Below are 19,881 nucleotides of genomic sequence, written 5' to 3' on the forward strand. Positions count from 1 at the left end.
CTGACAACCGGGCAGTTTCTCAAGTGGGGAAAGGCCTGCATGATGATCCTGTATTATGTATATCATCTTCCGGTTCTGCGACTGGACGCGATTGGCTTGCCACTGTTGATTTCGAGAAACGAATTAGCATTCTAAGCGAGATAATATCACGTCCTCAATAGAATCATCCAGGACCCACATGGAAAAGCATCCTGCTTACATGCATCATTGTGAAGTCGTTGATGAGAGCCCCTCCAACCCAGTTTGGACAGCAATGTCGTTACTCTACTCAGGCCGGGGCGTCACATTACACCGGTGAGAGAGGCTGCAGATCAAATAGATACGAGGGAACCAGAGTTCAGTCGACTGCCAACTAGCGCATACCTCCAGAGCCCAGGGTACCATCCGGTCGATGGATGGCCCCCCCACTAAAAATAGCCCCGCGCTGAGTACAAAACGACTACGACCTCCAGAGCATTAGCAGCTGGAGGCCGTCCAGGCGTCACACAGCAAAGGAATGATGTATGTCCGTAGGGAAGAAACGAGTAGCCAAGAATGCCAGCCTGTCACTCGCATCGACAAAGAATCAAAGAAATTGCTGTATAAGAGGCTAGCGATTTGGAGAGAAACGCGGAGTGCCTGGTGGTTGGTGTGTGCTGTCCAACACCCTGCCCACGTTCGGGTAGAACGTGCAGCCCGGAATAACTCGAGGGCAAAGGTCCGAGGGCAGATCGCAGTAGGTATCCAGGTCTTTGTCGCACAGCCTCGAGCGATAAAGGCATCACCCAGAGAAGCACTCAGGAAGACGAGTAGAGAACAGAGACTCGATGCTGGATGCCTTATTCCGCATCTTGAAGTCTTTCTCTTCTATCGAGATAGTATTTCACACCTCAGGCACATCAGGAGGGAGACCATAGACTCGACGAAGCAGAGCACCAAGGTAGCAGCACAACACAACTGGCAGCCCTGCATGGTGAGTAGTAATATGGAACGCTCGGAGTCGACAGCCGGGGTGCCCTGGGTGCCTTGATGCCTCAGGCAGCACTGCACATTGCTGTTGCCGCGTTCTGCAGGGACGCCGGAGGTAACTTAATGGCACTCCTGCCCCATGCTGACATTTCAATCGAATCAAATTGTCTGCCCCGGAGACCACAGACCGCAGGCCGCAGAACGACCTCCATTCACAAGCACCATCCTTGCGTCTCTCCCCTCCGAATTACCGTCTATCCTCCATTCTGCCTTGTTCCTGTCCCCGCGTGCTTTTCTCCGCCCCTGCGTATTCTGGGATTCGCCTCCCGTGCACTGTTGATATCCGGGCCCGGGACACTCTTAGCCTCGTGGACGGCGCTTGTCATACTGCTTGCACCCGTTCCCTTCAACGGGTAAAACCACACGCTGACCGTTGCCTTCACCGATACCCATCTGCTGCTGCTACGCACGGCACAATTTGGTGTCCAGCTCTGGCTTGTGCGATCCTGGGCTCATTGAACGACACCGAGAACAGCTCAGGTGCGGTTCCCACGCCCTTCTCACGTGGGTTTAGCCTCTCCCCCTTCAACGGCAGCAGGAGGATCGACAGGGAATCATGGAGTGCCGACCATCCCGATACCCTCTCCAGGAGAACACAGGCTGCTTTTGATGTGTGTGTGTCTTTCCACAGTTTTCTAACTGGTTTCCTGCTTAGGATCGTGATTTCTTTCTTTTCTCGCCGACCGTATTCCCGTCACCTCTCCGTGCATTGAACTTTTCGATCTGCATATACGCCCTCAGTCCCAGCAGCTTTCTCAGGGAGAGCTTTCCCTTTTCTACACATATTCAATCCGTGGTGCAGTGCTGCTGGGCATCTGCCTTTTATTGCGTCCGTGACGGCTGGTGCAGAGATACTGTCATTCATTAAATCGCAAGAGTCATTTGACGTCTATTCACCATAACCCTGAGATCGCCCGCCTCTGCTGGATTAACCCTCTTTGAGGGCCAACGTTGTCCCGCAACGTTGGAATCGCTGGATGACCTCATCTACCCATGGGAATCATACACATTCTCAGAGTCCAGGTGACGTCTCACCGATAGCGTCGGAGCAGCCATCCACCATGGCATGGCGACCGCCTGACGCATCTACTACCGATGGGCCTGCACGACCCTCTCTTGGATCTCAGCAATCAAGCTCCCTACCCTCTACCCCTTACCAGCGCTCCCGCGGACTCTCCTTTCATTCGCGATCTCCCTCTCCGCGCCGTCGAAGTACATCTCCACACTCCACCCAATCCGAGACGAATCCTGCGCCGTCCTATCGGAGACCGCCCGGGGGTTGCAAGTATGAGACGGGCATGGCCTTTTTCCGCCGGAGGATGCCATACAGCCTCGGTGGAGACTTGCTGCCGGAGGAGAAGGTCGGGTTGAAGGAACGGCTCGAGCCCGAAGAGGAGGAAAAGCTGAACAGAGAAATGGGAGAGCTCTATGACCGATTACTGCCGTCGGCAGAGAGTGACGATCGGAGACGGCAACTGGTCCAGAAGTTGGAGAAGCTCTTCAACAAACAATGGCCGGGCAATGATATCAAGGTCCATGTATTTGGGTCGTCAGGCAATAAGCTCTGCTCCAGTGACTCGGATGGTACGTTTTAACCACCGGTAGATAGCGGCTGGAAGAACGTCATGACTCACTGAAGGCAGTGGATATTTGCATTACAACACCGTATAAGGAGCTGGAGCATGTGTGCTTATTGGCAGAGGTTTTGGCAAATCGTGGGTCTTTCCCTGTTTTCTTCTTAGCGTCCAGCCCCAGACTGACATGTTCTGCACCAGATGGCATGGAGCGGGTCGTTTGTGTTTCTCATGCAAAAGTGCCTATTGTGAAAATCTGGGACCCAGAGTTAAAGTTGGCATGTGACATGAATGTCAATAACACATTGGCCTTGGAGAATACACGCATGATCCGGACCTATGTGGACATTGATGAGCGGGTACGACCCTTAGCCATGATCGTGAAGTATTGGACAAAGCGGAGGGTCTTAAATGATGCAGGTGCGTTTGGAGATAAATACACCGTCTATGGTCCCTCGTCGCTGACCTTGTCTTCCAGCTCTCGGTGGCACACTAAGCTCCTACACATGGATCTGCTTGATCATCAATTTCCTACAGACAAGGGACCCTCCTATCTTGCCGAGCCTCCACACACGTCCTCACAAACAGCGGATAGCACCAAATGGGGTGCAGGTTTCCTTTGACGACAACCTGGAGTCCCTCGTTGGCTTTGGGCGCAAAAATAAACAATCGCTGGCTGAACTGCTCTTTCAGTTTTTCCGCTATTATGGCCATGAGGTCAACTACGAGAAATATGTGATTTCGGTCCGGGAAGGCAAATTGATACCCAAGGAGGCGAAAGGCTGGCACCTATTGCAGAACAACCGGTTGTGTGTCGAGGAGCCGTTCAACACGACCCGAAATCTGGGGAATACTGCCGATGACACTTCGTTTCGCGGTGTCCATATGGAACTTCGAAGGGCGTTCAAAGCCGTGGCTGAAGCCGACTTGGAGAAGTGTTGTGAGCAGTATGTGTTCCCGCCGGAGGAGGAGCGAGTTTGGGAGAAACCACCGCCACAACCACGGCCCGTTCTGGCGCCAACCCCATCTCAGCCTTCCTCCCGCGGCGGACGAGGAGGTGGCCGTGGTGCGAGACACTCCAACCAGTATGGACGAGGGGGAAATAACGCCGGTCGTCGGACATCCAACGGCGCCAACAGGGCCAACAACAACAATAACTTCCGTCCCAATCACCTTGGATTGACCCCTGAAATGACTCTTCAGGCGCAGCAGCAGGCACAGTTCCTGCTACATGATCAGCTGTATCAGCAAATTCAGATCCTCCAAGCGCAGGAACAAGAGCTCCGCATGCAGCTTCACAATCAATCCCTTCTGACCGGGCGGCCGCCTCCTGTTCTCATCCGCCAACCCTTGATCCAATTTCCGTTTCCTCAACCTCAACCCGAGGTTCATGCTGACGAGAATTCTCGAGCTCGAGCTGGCACGGTGAGCCATCCTCCATTGACGTCTTCCCTCCGACAACCGGTCTTTTACGGTCCTAGTTACATCCCGGTCCCCGTATCCGGCGTGCAGGGAAGCAATACAAACCCTCCGTCGCCATCCGCCAGCGCTGCCGTTCCGGACCTTCGCCGGAATCCTCGTCGGTCCTCGGTCGCAAACGGGTCACCGGGAGGCTCACTCCGCTCACATTCTCAGCCTGCAAGATCGGCGCACTCCCCAGTGATGCAGAGTCTAAATTCGCTTTATTCACCACCGCAGCCCAGCGAAAATTCACATGGCTCGAGAGAGCGCTTGATGCCAAGCTCGCCTGGCGCGAATCCGAGCGAGGGTGGTGAATCCAGCTTTCTCTCCAGCCAGCAGCTCCCTAGTTTCTCTCCACCCGCCTTGGTTGATGAACATCGGCCGTCGGAATACGTTGGATACTATCTTGGTGGTCCTGCCCAGCAACAAGTCTACCACCAGAACCTGATGGCGATGTCTCTGCCTGCGACCATGTCACCGTTCGTTCCAACTGTGCTGGACTATCGCTCTTCCGGGTTGGCGTTTTCCGAATCATATGGTATGGTCTCCGATCACGGGACTGTGCCAAATACACAGGACGTGTCCCCGTCAACGCCGACTACAACCCGGCCAACGCCTTCTAAAGACCGCGGTCCCTTGATAGTAGATGGTTCTGTGCCCCTCCATGACCAGCGTAACACTTCTCATGGAGACCGTGCGGGTCACCATACGCCGAATGAAGATGACCTCAGCTGGGATACTCCTGCCCGAACATCAGACGGGTTATCTGCGGATTCACAAGAACCCGCGAGCTATGAATCTAGCCATCATTTTTCCGTGCCAAAGCGGAACCAGGAAGGCTATAGCCAGGCTGTCAGCAATGAGACGATGGTTAATGGGCAGGAAGGAAGGTCCGGAGGTCTTAGTGGCCAACTCCAAAATTTGCATTTGTCGGATGGCAAGAATGAGTCACCATCTGCGACAGAAGGGAAGAAGGCCAAGCCGGGGCAGCAGAGCTCTGAACAATTGCCAGCCAAAGAGACTTCGGATCACCGTCACTTTAATTCGCGGGACAAGCACAACACAGCAAACGCGAATCGGAATACAGGGTCTGAGGCACCGTCTCCAACCGCGAAACGTCGGGTGAACGGTTTCGAATCGGAGAAAGTAAATGGCGTCAACCACAAAGGAAAGATCAAGGGCGGGCAGGAGGCAAGCCATTCCTCTGATCGAAAAGAGTCACAGCCAACTTCGCTACCGCGCAAGCCTGACGGTGTGCCTCCTGCGTCTGGAGGACGGGACTCAGGAACTGCAAATGCAAATGCAAATGGCGGCTGGCAAACCACGAAGAGAAAGCATAAACGAAACAACAAATCTACAGCGGAAGCGCACCATACTAATGGGGTGGAGCCTCTTCCAGCGGATGAGTCCTTGAGAAAGGGTGGATGAAGAGGGTAGTACCAAACAGTTCACCTTCATGCTCAACATTACCTTACCGGGAGTGGCAAGGTAAGACATTTCGCCGAGCTATAGCAGCCGTTCATCGTTGTATTAGCTTTCCATATTCAGAAGCGGGGCGTTTGTTTCTTTTCTCTGTTTCTTTTCTTTTCTTTTCCTTTTTTTTTGTTACCCTTTTCTTTGTTCATTTTTCTTTGCGCCGTTATGCTGTCATGATGGTTGTACTACAAGGTCTGCAAAATTCATTTGGCGGGTTCGAGCAAATATACCATCAGCTGATTTTCAGAGTTGGGACTTGTTATTGTGTTATTTCTGATTTTGCCGTTTCAGCCATTCCGCAATGCGATCTTCTACTGCATACTGGCCGGTGGCGAGCACTTTTCCGGAGGGCGTGTTACAGGTTGTTTCCATTGCAGGCGAGAGAGAAATACCTTGCCCTGACTGGGTTCAGGCTGCTTCTTTGTTTTGGTGATTTTGATAATGTAACTAGGTTTGATGGGGAGGGTTGGTCGGGTGGTTGAGATCCGGATTGATGCACTGTTTGCAGGATACCGAAGTTGACAGAGCCAGTGCGATGGATTGACGCCCTTGAGAAGGGTAGTGCCGTCTCCGATGGCTATGCGATGCCGTCGGGCACTTTGCAGAAATGCAGGTTGCGTGCTGGCAAGGAGTTCCGTCGTTCCGTCGTTTCATCGTTCCATCATTCCCAGGGACGAGTGCACATTCCGGAGAAAACAAGAGTCCTGACAGTCCAGCCACTTCCACGCACTCCTCTTCATGTTGCACAACGTTTTGTACTGTACGTATCTATCCAGCGTGACGAGTCAGTCGGTCAGCCAGCAGGGCACTTCCTAGCTGGCTGGGTTGGCTGCAGCACATTCTAATGACGAATGTGGTTGGGAATGAATGTATCTAGAGAATGAATGAAAACAAAGGAATAAAAAAAGATTAATAATAGCCACTACAGCATACTATAAATAAAGCTTTCTTCTGTCTGTATACAGTTGGATTGATTAGATTTAATCAGTGCGCGGATATTGTCTATCTATCTATCTAGTCAGATCATCAAGATGAGACGAAAGGGAAAAGAAGAGGAAAAAAAAACAAGACACGAGCCAACCAGCCAGCCAGCAAAGCCTTGTATCCACATACATACATATAGAAAGAGAGAAAGAGAGAGAAAGAGAGAGAGAAAGCAGAGGGAAAATACAATTTCATTTCCTTTTTTTTGTTCACCGTTTTTTTAAAAAAAATAATAATTAAAATGAAGTGTAATCAATCAAACAGACAGACACAGACAAAATGAAAAAAAAAACACAACCATAGGTAATAAGTTTTTTTTATTAAATTAAATTAAATCTCGAGTACAGAGAGAGAGATGCACGCATATACATGTACTGTACTGTACTGTACACAACAAGACTGACAGACCAAGAATAAAAAGAACTCCCAAATCGAGAGGGAGGAAGGAAGAACACTGTATATTATCCATGTATCTATCTATGTTATCTATGTATTGTTGTCTGTATCTGTATTGTATGTCAATCGTGTATGGATGTATGTATGTATATAACCCCAGAAGAAGTAGAGAAGTAGAGAAGTTGAGACACAAAAAACACTAAGACAAAGAAAAGAAAAAAAAGAAAAATAAGAAGGAGAAGAAGAAGAAGAAGAAGGTGATGATTAAAATATTACAAGGGTTATTTTTGTTTGTTTGTTTGTCTGTTTGTCCTGTCTGTCCTGTCTTGTTTCTGTTTCCCTTCAAGGGTCTCTTTCTCTTCCTTCTTTTCTTTCTTTCTTTCTTTCCTCCTTTCTATCTTTTCCTGTAAAGAACAAAGAACCAAGAAAAAAGAAAAAAAGGGGAAAAAAATTACAAAAATAAAACACACACAAACAGAAAAAAAAAAGGTGTACAGTGCATGTACATACAGTACAAGACAATAAAACAAAATCAAAAATAAAATAAATCAACCTTTTTTTTGCTATCGCCTCATCTCAGCAAAGATATACGGAAAGATAACGACGCAGGCAGTCCAGAAGACGGCAAAGGACCGGAAAATGGCCAGCGGCCACCGGTAGAACGGCGTCTCGGCGAACAGCAGCCAGATGGAGAGGAAGGCGACGGAGAAGAAGTGCCAGAACAGAACCGAGGGCTGCTTGATCAGGCCTGCGAGCAGGCCGATGGGTCCGTCGATCATGCCGAGCTGGAAGTAGCGGAAGCAGCCGCGTTGGAGAATGCGGAGGTTGTCATCTAGAGAATAGAAGAATACGAGTTAGTTTATCAGAATAGATAATAAGAGTTTTTGTTGAAGAGGAAGAGAATACCATCAGCCGCAAAAAGACTGTACAGCGCCTGGGCTAGAATGTTGATCACCGACGCAAAGCTCTTTCGCCGCCAGTGGAACGTGGACATCTGCTTCATCACCCGGTCCGTGTCTGCAAAAGTAGGGATCTTCTCCGGACTCAACAGATCCCGCAGCATCACCACGTCGTTGAAGGCCACCGTCATGCCGCCGCCCGTCAGCGGATGGCGCATGTTCAACGCATCTCCCAGGATGATCAGCCCGGGCGTCTTGTTCGTGGCCGGGGGCAGGAACGAATTGGGCATGGAGCGGAGATTGCCCTTCTCGATGGCCGCGAGGAAAGACGGCTGCACGCACTCGGGCAGCGAGGGCAGCACGACATTCCGCAGATGGGCCTTGACGCCCCCGTTCTTCACCGACGCCGACGGGAGGTTCTCGGGGATGTCGACCAGCGCCCGCGTCTCGTGCGTTCCGATCTGGTACAGCAGCACGGGCGGGTTGTCGCTCAGCACGACGTGTCCGTGGTACTTCATCGGCAGCTCCGCGTCGATCAGCTCGAGGCCCCAGAACCTCGACTTGACCTTGGGCGTGTGCGGATGGTGGTCTTTCCGGAATTTGGACGCGTATCCGTCTGCGACGACCGTCAGGGGCGCGAAGTAGCAGTCCGGGGTGTCGGCGCCCTTGCTCGTGCACTCGACACCAATAACTTCTTTCGTCCGGGGCGCCGTGATGAGCGAGGTCGCGGTGGTCTCGACAACGGTGACATTGGGGCTCGCCATGGCGGCCTCGCGCAGCTTCATGACGAAGCGGCCGTGGTGGAAGGACCGGCCCTCGGCGGCAGGCGACGAAGGGCCGTCCTCCTTGGGATAGGGGATCTGCACATGCTCGCCGTGGTAGATGACGTCGTAGCCCTTGGCGGGGATGGCATCAATGCCCTCCAGGCAGTCGCTCAGGCCCAGCTGCTCCAGCGCCTGCACGCCGCCGGGCTGCAGGAACTCGCCGATGATACGGTCAGGCTCCTTGAGCGACTTCTCCAGCAGCAAGACACTCCGTCCCTGTCTCCCCAGGGCCACCGCCAAGGCACAGCCGGCGATGCCCGCCCCGACAATCAGCACATCGGCCTGGTGGTGGACTCGTCTGCGCTCCTCGGCAGCCTCCGAGGCGATCGTGGCGGTGGTAGTGGACGACATACGGAACGACGGGGGGAGAGGTCAGTGGCGAGGGAGGGATTCGAGCAATTGCAGCATGATAGGGCCGGAGGGAGGGCGCGAAAAAGAAATTGAAAGGAATTGAAAAGTTCTGGCGGACAGGTGTGGCGTGAGGTCGGTCGAACGTTGAGCTTTGCATGTGATTGACTAGTCCCTGAATCGGGCTAGCACGTGGCCGGCACTGCAGTCCCCGGATCACCTGTCAGGCATGCAATAACACTATTTAATACTATTATTATTGTTATTTTGATTTGTTTATTTTATTTTATTTTCTGCTTATTTACTGTTTTTTGTTCTGACTGAGGACTGTTACTGTAGTGGAACTAGTAGAGACTTGCGAGATTAATTTCATCCATCTATATACAACTTGTAGTCTAGCCAATACAGTACACATTGAAGGATATCTAGCGATTCGTAGAGTATACCTGATCACTTCTCGACATAGCATTCCCCCATTTCCAGAACCCGCCTTTGGTTCCACTGCCTCAGCAATGTCTGCGGATTGTGCGCATGCAGCCACCCGCACAGCCTGTCCAGCTCATACTCCTCGTCCCACGCCTCGACGATGCGCCGCACGCTGGCAAAGTTGCACCGGGGACGGTCGTCGCTCGGCGTCCACGCCCTCAGCTTGCGGCCCCGGTGCTTCTCCGTCCGGTTGACCCGCAGCTCGAGCAGCTCCGGAACGCCTTCGCTCTTCTTCTCCAGCAGATCCGCCAGGAAGTCCAGATACGCGAGATACACCCTGCGCTCTTTCCCCCGCAGCGTCCGCTGCCACCGCGGCTTCAGTCGCAGCGCCGCCAGCACCCGGCGCACCTCGACCACGAAGTCCTTGTTCACGGCCGACCCCCGCGAGAGGCCCGTCAGAATGCACCACCGCACCCCCTTCAGCCGGTCCTTGGCCGCGAACGCGCGCACAAACATCTTCATGCACGTCCCGTCGAACTTATCGCGGCGGCCCCAGCGAGATTTGTACGCCGTGGTCAGCAGATCCAGGGCCGCATCGTATTTGTCCCTCTTGATCAGCTGGTGCGCGGTGGAAATCATAAAGTGGTGTTTCACGAGCAAAAAAGGCGACTCCCAACAGAGATTGTAGAAGCGAAAGACCGCCAGCTTGATCACCTCGGTTTCATGGACCGGCTGACACTCTGTAACCTGACGGAAAAACAGCGGGAAGAAACGCGTCGTTTGGCGGAGAGTTCTCCACTCCTCTTCGATCAGCGCTCGAGCCGAATCCAGACCATGCTCAACCAGAGTCGCGATCACCGCCAGTTCAATATGGACCGGCTTTAACAGGAAACGCGACGCTTTTGCTTCCTCGAACGCCTTCAAGGCCTCCTTGTTGTTGCCCGCATGCATATAATGACTCATCCGCTTCTCGAGTCGCTGGAACTGATCCGCAGTCCGCGGCGGCAACACCTCCTCCATCGTCCTCTCGTACCAAGCGGGCCAGCTGAACGTGCCGGGCATCATGTTGACTTCCGGCAAGGGAAGCGAGCGTTGGTCATATCCCAGAATCTGCTGCGAGGCCGCCGACTGCCCGTACTTCACTCGAGCAGCCTGCAGCATCTGCCAGAACCCCGTGGGACTGCGCTCGCGGGCGAGCCGCCGTTCGCGGAGCATTTCCACGAACTCCTCTTCATCGAAGGGAATGTTCCACTTGCGATCCCGCGCAAAACGGATCAATTCCGCCACCATGTTCACGTCGCCTTTCTCCACGAAGGCCTCCAGAACATGTTCGTATAGAACTCGATCTGGCACGATCGAAAACTTCTCCACGCAGCGGAAGAAGAAGTCCCGGATTGCGGTCCCCGAATGGGACACCCAATATTCCAGAAAGATCCGGTCGAAAACCCCCAGGAAATCCTCCCGCTTCTTCGTGAATTGGAGATCATGCATCTCCTGCAATCCCTGCTCGACCGCATCCCATTCACAGGCCAGTGCCTTGGCGTACAGCAGCAGACCCATGGTTCGACAACTGAGAGGGACATCATATTTCGTCTGCATGTCGTGCACCAGGGCCTCTGCATCCGCCATCCGGCCAAACTCCACATATGCTTTCAGCACAGGGTTGAAGAGCTTCTCGGTTGGCCGCTTCCCAAACCTCGGGAGCAGAGAGAGCAATTTCTTGAACTGTCCGTTGAGAAGATCGATATTCCTGGTCTTCCTCCACAGCCCGGCCAGGAATATGCCGCACAGGCCGCAATCTTTGTCGTGCTTGATGCTCCCGTACATCAGCCATCTCGCAGCCCGGAGTCGGTGGGACTCGAGCAGAGATCTCAGGACTACGTCGATCATGAACGGCGGCAAGGGGATGGTGTTCCTATATCTCATGTAGAGCTGGGCAGCCGACTCAACAGCACCTCTGCTTGCCAACGCCACGATTAGCACCTTCCACATGCGCGGCGAAATATGATCGATGGCCTCAAGGCGCTCGAATATGCTCCTTGCAATGAAGACGTTCTCCTCCCTGCAATTGAGGTAAAAAATCTTCAATGCGAGCTCTCGTCGCTCGGAGGACAGGCCTTTCACAGTGGGCGGGTGGGCATTGAGGAACACCTCCGCCGCCTCGATGATACGGTCACGGTCAAGCAGAGAACGAATCGTCTCGAGGCAAGAGGCTGGATCAGGAGTGATCTTCACAGACCCCGAATCCGTAGTTGTCGTTTCATTCTGGGACATGTCTTTGTCTGCGTCCTTCGAAACCGCCGCGTTGGCTAGCTCTGGTATCTTGGGACCCGTAAGAATTGGTGCATGCTCCAGGGGCCATCTTGGAGGTTTTATGAGAGGGACGGTCGACTTTGGTTTTGTAGGATCACTGCCGCCAGGGTCTTCTGCTGACGAGGCACCACCACTGCTCTGCCCGGACCCGTTTGACCCGGAGGACTTCTTCCAGCCCTCCCCTTTCAAAGACTCCAGACCGTCGAACTCCCCTTCCTCCGCGGCTTCTATCATCCGCGCGAGTCTTTTGGCCGCGGCGGTGGCATTGTAGTACGGAGTGGAGGACTGGATGGTCCGTTTGTTCTCGATGATGCGCTCGGCGACGCGGACCCGGCGGTGCACATCGTAGGTGATGGTCGCAATCGTACAGACGCTCCCAACCGTCGAACCAGCCAGTGCGAGGCGTCGAAGCACCCGGAGGGCGTTCCTGGAGGGCACCGTCGCGGATCCGCCGCGCTTGGACAACATTGAGAGGAGCGTGAGAAGAAAAGAGGCAGGAGGATACCGCGAGGGAACCTCAATCAAGGACGGGACATGAGAAGATGCATTGAGGTCAATTGAGTGGAGGAATGTGCAAAATGAAGAGAAACAAACCGAGAAATGGGCGTAACGAGAGTTGACGATCGATAAAATAAAAGACGTCTGTTGAAGAAGCGACGTCGAGGAAAACAGTCTCTCGAGCCGTCGGAGAGCTGGAAATTTTCCGGCAGCGCAGCAGGCCGAGTCATGTGCCCGCAACCACTCCCGTGATCTGTCACCAATCAAGCTCATTCAAGCACTTGTACCTGATTACTTTATAACACAACAGTACACAATCTACTCTTAATATTATTACTTACTCAAATAGATTCAACTTGACAGAAAATTACTTAATTGCATGACATAATTCTTGCAGTTATTGCAGTCAGTCCAAACTGTCAGAAATTGTTTCTGCTACTGTGTGACCAGACAACAATTGTCTACTATGGATAAAAAGAAATTCATAAAATTCATAAAATACAGTATCCCTCGAACGAATAGCTAAACCGGATACATACGCCATAGATCTGAACGAAAATTCCCTCTAAACAAAATCAATACTTTACAACAAAAAAAAAACACAATTATGAACGCAACGCATCTTCCTCATCCAATGCGCCATATGTTGGCTCCGCAGGGGGACTGGAAGGAGGTGACGGCGGGAAATAAACTGAATAATGCACAAGTTAGCGGTCCTGTTTCTGTTTCTGTTATTAGTTTGACAGAACATACCATTCGGCTGAATAAACCAGCTCAGGATAAAGGCCAGTCCAAACACCGAGGCAAGGCAGACGAAGACCGCCTGCGTGAACTTTCCTACCGTCACGCTGTAGATCAGGTTGAACACGGTCGGCGCAACGACACGGGCAAGCGCATGCAAGAGCCCCGTTGCGCCCAGGATCTGTCCGGTGCGCTCCGGAGGGACGTGCTTCGTCAGCGACGACTGCAGCGTCGGCGAGCCCATGCCCCCGAAGGCCGCAATCATCGCCGACAGCATCATCAGGCCGCCGGTGCGGACGGTGGTATACCCAATGTATCCTGCCAGATCGAACAGAATCGACAGCCGGATAATGCCAATGTCCAGCATGTCGCACCCCGAGTTGACCTGTCGCCCGCTCTGGGGTCCGCGCACCAGTCGCGTTACCGTCGGCAGCACCGCCAGCAGAGTGATCACACGGACGGTACTGGCAAGGGACACAAAATGGCTGGATTCGTAGTTGCCCCATCCGTACATATATTCGGCGTAGATCACGATGACCTGCATCGTGCCCATGGCTACCCCAAACAACAACGTGTCAATCGAGGCCAGGAGAATGAGGTTTCTCCGCAGGGCCGCAAGAAGACTTCGCCGGTGGGGAGACAGCCCCGGCACATCGACCTTTGGGAAAAGAATCCCCAAAGGCTTCAACAGGTTCATTGGGTTCCAAACCCAAGCGGAGCTGCCCTCCTCGTCCAGCTGCTTTGCGCGATGTTTTTCGCGGGCTATCAGCTGGCGCTCCCTCGACACCGATTCGGGAACGACAAAAGTCACCATGAGAAAGTAAAAGGCGTGGCAGCCCAGAACCGTGTAGAAGACGTCGACGACGTTGCCGGTCAGCTTGATCAGAAGACCAACCAGAAAGGGCCCCAACGCGAGACCGGTGAACAGGACCCCGTGAAAGTAACCAAAGACGACGTTCCGCCTCTCTGGAGGGGTGCAGTCGGCTGCGTACGAGTTCACCAGGGCGATGCCGGTCGTGAATGATCCGCAGAGACCATCGACGGCGGCGCCCACCAGGAGCAGTTTCACCGAGGCCGTCTCGGGCCTGGTTGCGACAATGATGGTAAACATCTCTCCCACCAGGACGCCAAGCGTCGAGAGGGCCAGGAGTGGTGTGCGTCCGTACCGATCGGACAGATCGCCCAGTCGAGGGCTCATCACCGCCGACAAAAGTCCTGACACCAGAGTGTAGTACAGGTTGAACCGCATCACGCGGGACTGCACCTCCGGGATCCTGCATTGGTCGTTGTTGTCACCAAAGATGACCGGCAGATGGGTGAACTGCTGCGGATCTTTGGACGCCAGATCGGAGAAGTAGTCTCTGCAGATGAGGTTGAGGATCAGGTTCAGCTTGGGCACGGTCAGTCCACCGAAGGCCAGCGTAAACGGCAGCAGAGGGAGAATCAACCACCATATCTAGACGAGGATCAGCGCGAGTCCAGATGAGTATCGTGTCGACACAGATAACGGTGTGCTCACCGATGGTCTTCTCCACAGCGGCTTTTCCTCAAAACCGTCTACTCCAAGCCAAGGCTTCTGAATGCAGGCGTCGTCTTCGTCTAGGGAGCCAGCGGCAGCAGGCGATTCCGAATTGCCTTCTAGAAGCAACGGCGTCGCTTCAGAGACGTGCTCGCTTCCCTCCCTTGCAGCACGCAGGCGTGCATCCTCATCCGCTTCCACGACGAAAGGAGCGTCGTTCTCCATGATGTCAGGCGCGCGGGGTAGTCTCCGTTACTTGGTCAAGACTCTAGAGAGAAGCAGATACGCCTTCCAGCATCCCACAGCCAGGCATTGCGGACGGCGAAGACTAGTCTAGTACAACGGAAGACGCGGGTGACACAGAGGGGAGTGGACGGGATAATAATGACGACCTCGTCCAAACTTCGGCAGTTGACTGTCGCCCAGCTGCCAGGCCGATTGAGTTTGCGACAGCAGCCCAGGCACTGGCGCCGTGCATGAGCTGGCAGTCCTGCTAATTATTAATAATGTCAACGAGCTTATCTTGCGGGCGATAAGATGGATCGCCGGACTCCGAAGCCGAAGCGACGCTGCCAGCCCCGTGCGGAGGCTGCATCCCCGCCTATCAGCGTCACGACGCTCCAGGCACAAAACCATATAATGCCCGACGTCCACGTTGTCGAAAGGGTCTAAAAGGCCAGGCTGCCATTTTTCTTAGCTGGCATACTCAGGAACATCCATTTCTGACACACGAACAACTCATGCATATCGTACATTACAGTAAATACACCATCTACCTATCCAACTAGATGCTACGGTAGACACTACGCCGCAACGCCACCAAGGCACGCCATTGCGTGACTGCAGCTACCGCACCAGAGAGGCCAGCTGCTCTCCTCCAAAGAACTTCTTCTGCTCCAAACACCGTTCGCTGCGGCACCCCTGGCACCGCAGCGTCATCTGCCGCGAGCACTTCTCTCCGCTCTGCAAGTGGTCGCGGGCAATCTCTGCGAGGGCTCGGATGAAGATCGGGCTCCCATTCAGACTCTCGGCCCTCTTGACCCCGGGATGGTTGGCCTCCTTGATGACTTCCAGGTCGAGTTCGTAGAGCGTCTCGATGTGGTCGCTGGTAAAAGCAATGGGGACGAGGATTATGTCCGTCTGCCCCCGTTTGACGTACTCTTGCACCGTATCGTTCGTCTGAGCTCCCAGCCAGGCGGATGGTCCCACCTGGGACTGCCAGCAGAGCCGGTAGGGGTTGGAAAACCCGAGACGCTGCATGACGGCGTGCACCGTCGCAGCAACCTCGGCCGGATACGGGTCGCCTGGGGTCTTGTCAGCGCCCATCAGCCATGGGATAGAAAGCGCGCAGCAACTGACCTCGATTGACAACGCTCATGGGCAAGCTGTGGGCGGAGAACAGCAGCACGACTGAATTCCTCCGCTCTTCGGGGTACGTCGCCAGCTGGTCCTCGATGTTCTTCGCAAACGCCTCGACCAGGCCCGGATGCGTCGGCCACCGGTCGATCACGCTCCACTGGATCGTGCCCTCCTCGTCTTCGTTGGCGCGCCGGCCCTCGAGGCGGTTCCTCCATTTCCACAGCTCATTGAGAGAGCTCCCCGTCGTGGAACAGGAGTATTGAGGATACTGCGTGAATGCAACCGCGCGACCGCCCCGGCCTCTGCCAAACCCGTCCTCCAGCAGTTTCGCGTACATCTCCTCCGTCAGCGGTGCTGCGTATCTGAACGCGACGTATGGCTTATGCGGCGCCGTCTCGGGGGAAATCTCATCCAAAATCTTGCACATCTCCGCGCATTGGTATTCCGACCACTTGCGAATCGGGGACCCGCCTCCGATGTCTGCGTATTGTTTTTGGATCATTGGGGTTCGGCGGCGAGCGATGAGAGGGCCAAGGTATTTCTGAAGACGTCCAAGCGGTATCAAGTCGCCATCGGCCTAGAAATGGAACAGAACCGGTCAGCTGTAGACTCTAGCAGGGAGAAGAGGCAGCACCTACAAATAATCGGCTCAAGAAGTCCTCAACATCGTCGGTCGTTGACGGGCCGCCCATGTTGAGAAAGACCATGGCCGTCGGGCCTTTGGAGCCCTTCGCCGGCGACACCGACGTCGCCAGGCCAGACCTCTGATTCCAATTGCATGCTAGAAGACTCCGCGCCGCGGGTCTGATGTTGGCACATGGATAGCTTGAGCTTATGCGCCCGGGTATTAAGAAGGGATTGCGCAGCGCCATGGTGGCTGGCACTTGCAGACGACCTCAGTCGCTGCTATATAAGAGGAAAGAGACCAAGATTGGAATGGAGATGTGAATAAAAAAATATAGATAGATATCTTGGCAAGACCCCGAATTGACTGGAACGGTTCGGATGGCACAGCTCCGGCTGCATTGGGAAAACCCGGGGAAGCCCACCAATCAGACCGAAGGCGGAAGTCATCAATGGCCGGGCGTCACGTGACCATCGTGTCTCCCCGCGTCGGCATCGCGTCACCGACACGAGCAGGCAGCAGTGCATCTACACTTTTCTAAAGCTGATTTTCTGAAGTTGAACTCAGCTCAGGAGATGATATAGTGTCCAAAATGGCTGATCCACACGACTCGCGAGAGGACGAGGCCGTCGAGGAAGAAGAGGAGATCGACGAGACGGTATGGCTGCACCAGAGATAGCCAGTAGCCGCTGCTGACGATCGATCAGGGATATAAATCAGTGAACGATGCCGTTCTCTTCGCGATCGAAGTCAGCGAATCCATGCTGGCGCCCCGGCCCAGCGCTGATCTGAAGAAAGCCGGGCCAGAGTCGCCCGCGAGAGCCGCCATCAAATGTGCATACCACCTGATGCAGCAGCGCATCATCTCCAACCCGAAGGACATGATGGGCGTGTTGTTTTTTGGGACTGAGGCGTCGAAGTTCTATGATGAGGACGAGAACAGCCGGGGCGACCTCTCCTACCCTCACTGCTACCTGTTCACTGACCTGGACGTCCCCGCCGCTGAGGATGTGAAGAAACTTCGGGCGCTGGCGGAGGACGACGAGGAGACGAACCAGATATTGGTGCCGTCGAAGGAGCGGGTGTCGATGGCGAACGTGCTGTTCTGCGCAAACCAGATCTTCACGTCCAAGGCATCCAATTTCCTGTCGAGACGGCTCTTTGTTGTAACGGACAACGATAATCCGCATGGCGACGACCGGTCCTTGCGGTCTGCTGCCACTGTTCGAGCGAAGGATCTGTACGACCTTGGAGTCATCATCGAGCTGTTCCCCATATCCAGACCAGATCACGAGTTCGACAGGACCAAGTTTTATGATGTGGGTTCTTCCACTTCTTTCCTTCCTCGTGCTCAATCTCTACTTACACTGTGGAGGATATTATTTATAAAACCTCTCCCACCGATCCGGAAGCTCCTTCCGCTGATCCGGCCAGCACGCAAACCCCGTCAGTTGGGGGCGACGGGATTACTTTGCTCAAGTCTCTTTTGTCTTCTATCAGCTCCAAGTCTGTGCCCCGGCGAGCGCTGTTCTCCAATATACCACTGGAGATCGGCCCGGGTTTCAAGATTTCCGTGAAGGGATATCTTATTTTCAAGCGTCAGGAACCGGCGAGAAGCTGCTATATCTGGCTAGGAGGGGAGAAACCCGAGATCGCCAAAGGCGTAACCACGCAGATAGCGGATGATACCGCGCGGACGGTGGAGAAATGGGAGATACGAAAAGCATACAAGTTCGGCGGCGAACAAATCTCGTTTACTCCGGAGGAGCAACAGGCATTGCGGAATTTCGGCGATCCTGTGATCCAGATTATCGGATTCAAACCGATCTCAGCCCTCCCGTTCTGGGCTTCGATCAAACATCCCACCTTCATTTACCCGTCCGAAGAGGATTATGTTGGGTCGACACGGGTATTCTCCGCCCTGTATCAGAAGCTCCTCAAGGACCAGAAGATGGCGCTTGTCTGGTTCATCGCGCGACGGAACGCAAGTCCGGTGCTGGCTGCGATGCTCCCAGGCGCTGAGAAGCTGGACGAGAATGGAGTGCAAAGGATCCCACCGGGGATGTGGCTTTTGCCTCTGCCATTTGCGGACGATATCCGACAGAACCCGGAGACGAACCTGGTGGTGGCGCCGGAGCCGTTGATCGACCAGATGAGGACGGTGATCCAGCAGCTGCAGCTGCCCAAGGCGCAGTACGATCCTCTCAAGTACCCCAACCCGTCGCTGCAGTGGCATTATCGGATTCTGCAGGCGCTCGCGTTGGACGAAGACCTGCCGGAGCAACCGGAGGACAAGACGATTCCGCGGTACCGGCAGATCGACAAGCGGGCGGGAGAGTATGTCATCTCGTGGGGGGAGGAGCTAGAAGCGCAGTACCGGAAGATGTTCGAGGAGCAGCCCAAGACATCGACCCTGGCTAAGAGGCCGGGCAGAGCAGAGGCAGCGGAAGGTCCGTCAAAGAGGGCCAAAACCGAGGCCGACGGCGGACAGGGCGTGACAGCCGAAGTCCGAAGCCACTATGAGAGAGGCGATCTGTCGAAGCTGACACTGCCGGTGCTGAAGGAATTCCTTGCTGCGCAGAAGCTGTCGACAGCGGGGAAGAAGGCAGAACTGATCGAGCGGGTTGAAGAGTATTTCGAACGGAAGGGCGGGTAGTCTAGTATTAACTGTCAACTATGTCGACTCATGGATGAGAAGAACGCAGTATTTGATTGAGGGCACTTTTTTTTGATGTCACGACATGGATATGGATATGATATCCTGGTCTAGTCTAGTCCTAATTAGCTGTTGCTATTATCTTGTATAATAGATACCATATCAAACATATTAGAATGGGAATGAAAGAAAAAAAAGGTACATTACAGTACATCAGCAGAACATACATATATACATATACATATATGAACAGAGCACGGACACACTCCCTCCTCTTCGGACAGAAAAGTTCAGATATTACATCCACATCTTACCGCGGAGGTAAATTAAATCAAGACTTAATTAAACAATATATACCTTAGGTACCTAGGTTGATAAGCTAATAGATATCTTGACTAAACCAATAGCTTTTATTTATTTATTTATTCACTTAGTCAATATTTACTTAATAGACTAGGGATGTAGGTATAATATAATATAAGTTAAAATTTATCTAGACTAAATACGTATTCTAGATAATAGTCAATGTATGTACTGCATCTGAGTCTTCTGAGAATGTTTCTCTCTCTTTGCTAGTTATATTATGATCTTTATTAACGACAATACTTCTCAGTTGATCAAGAAAGAGGAGTTTTTATTATTATTATTATTATTATTATTATTATTATTATTATTATTATTATTATTATTATTATTATTATTATTATTATTATTATTATTATTATTATTATTATTATTATTATTATTATTATTATTATTATTATTATTATTACT

The 19,881-nt window shown here is 53.1% G+C and overlaps 5 protein-coding genes across 5 annotated transcripts; 2 read left to right on the plus strand and 3 right to left on the minus strand.

The window, feature by feature from the left end:
* Positions 1-2,069: 2,069 nt before the first annotated feature.
* Positions 2,070-5,471, plus strand: T310_0791 (PAP/25A associated domain family; the record flags this gene model as incomplete). Its single annotated transcript, XM_013476358.1, has 3 exons — positions 2,070-2,592; positions 2,652-3,002; positions 3,061-5,471. 3 exons carry the CDS (start codon positions 2,070-2,072, stop codon positions 5,469-5,471), a joined length of 3,285 nt encoding a protein of 1,094 aa, XP_013331812.1.
* Positions 5,472-7,462: 1,991 nt separating this feature from the next.
* Positions 7,463-8,973, minus strand: T310_0792 (squalene monooxygenase; the record flags this gene model as incomplete). The annotated part of the gene is made up of 2 exons (XM_013476359.1): positions 7,463-7,731; positions 7,806-8,973. 2 exons carry the CDS (start codon positions 8,971-8,973, stop codon positions 7,463-7,465), a joined length of 1,437 nt encoding a protein of 478 aa, XP_013331813.1.
* A 447-nt stretch (positions 8,974-9,420) lies between these two features.
* Positions 9,421-14,692, minus strand: T310_0793 (Pentatricopeptide repeat protein; the record flags this gene model as incomplete). Its single annotated transcript, XM_013476360.1, has 5 exons — positions 9,421-12,460; positions 12,549-12,562; positions 12,747-12,772; positions 12,961-14,404; positions 14,468-14,692. 5 exons carry the CDS (start codon positions 14,690-14,692, stop codon positions 9,421-9,423), a joined length of 4,749 nt encoding a protein of 1,582 aa, XP_013331814.1.
* Positions 14,693-15,313: 621 nt separating this feature from the next.
* T310_0794 (Ferrochelatase) lies at positions 15,314-16,698 on the minus strand (the record flags this gene model as incomplete). Its single annotated transcript, XM_013476361.1, has 3 exons — positions 15,314-15,771; positions 15,827-16,403; positions 16,465-16,698. The coding sequence occupies 3 exons, from the start codon at positions 16,696-16,698 to the stop codon at positions 15,314-15,316; spliced, it is 1,269 nt and encodes a 422-aa protein (XP_013331815.1).
* Positions 16,699-17,043: 345 nt separating this feature from the next.
* Positions 17,044-19,107, plus strand: T310_0795 (DNA helicase; the record flags this gene model as incomplete). The annotated part of the gene is made up of 3 exons (XM_013476362.1): positions 17,044-17,109; positions 17,159-17,770; positions 17,827-19,107. 3 exons carry the CDS (start codon positions 17,044-17,046, stop codon positions 19,105-19,107), a joined length of 1,959 nt encoding a protein of 652 aa, XP_013331816.1.
* Positions 19,108-19,881: the final 774 nt, after the last annotated feature.

Source organism: Rasamsonia emersonii (genome assembly GCF_000968595.1).
Source record: "Rasamsonia emersonii CBS 393.64 chromosome Unknown ctg1118621759963, whole genome shotgun sequence".
Lineage (NCBI taxonomy): Eukaryota > Fungi > Ascomycota > Eurotiomycetes > Eurotiales > Trichocomaceae > Rasamsonia > Rasamsonia emersonii.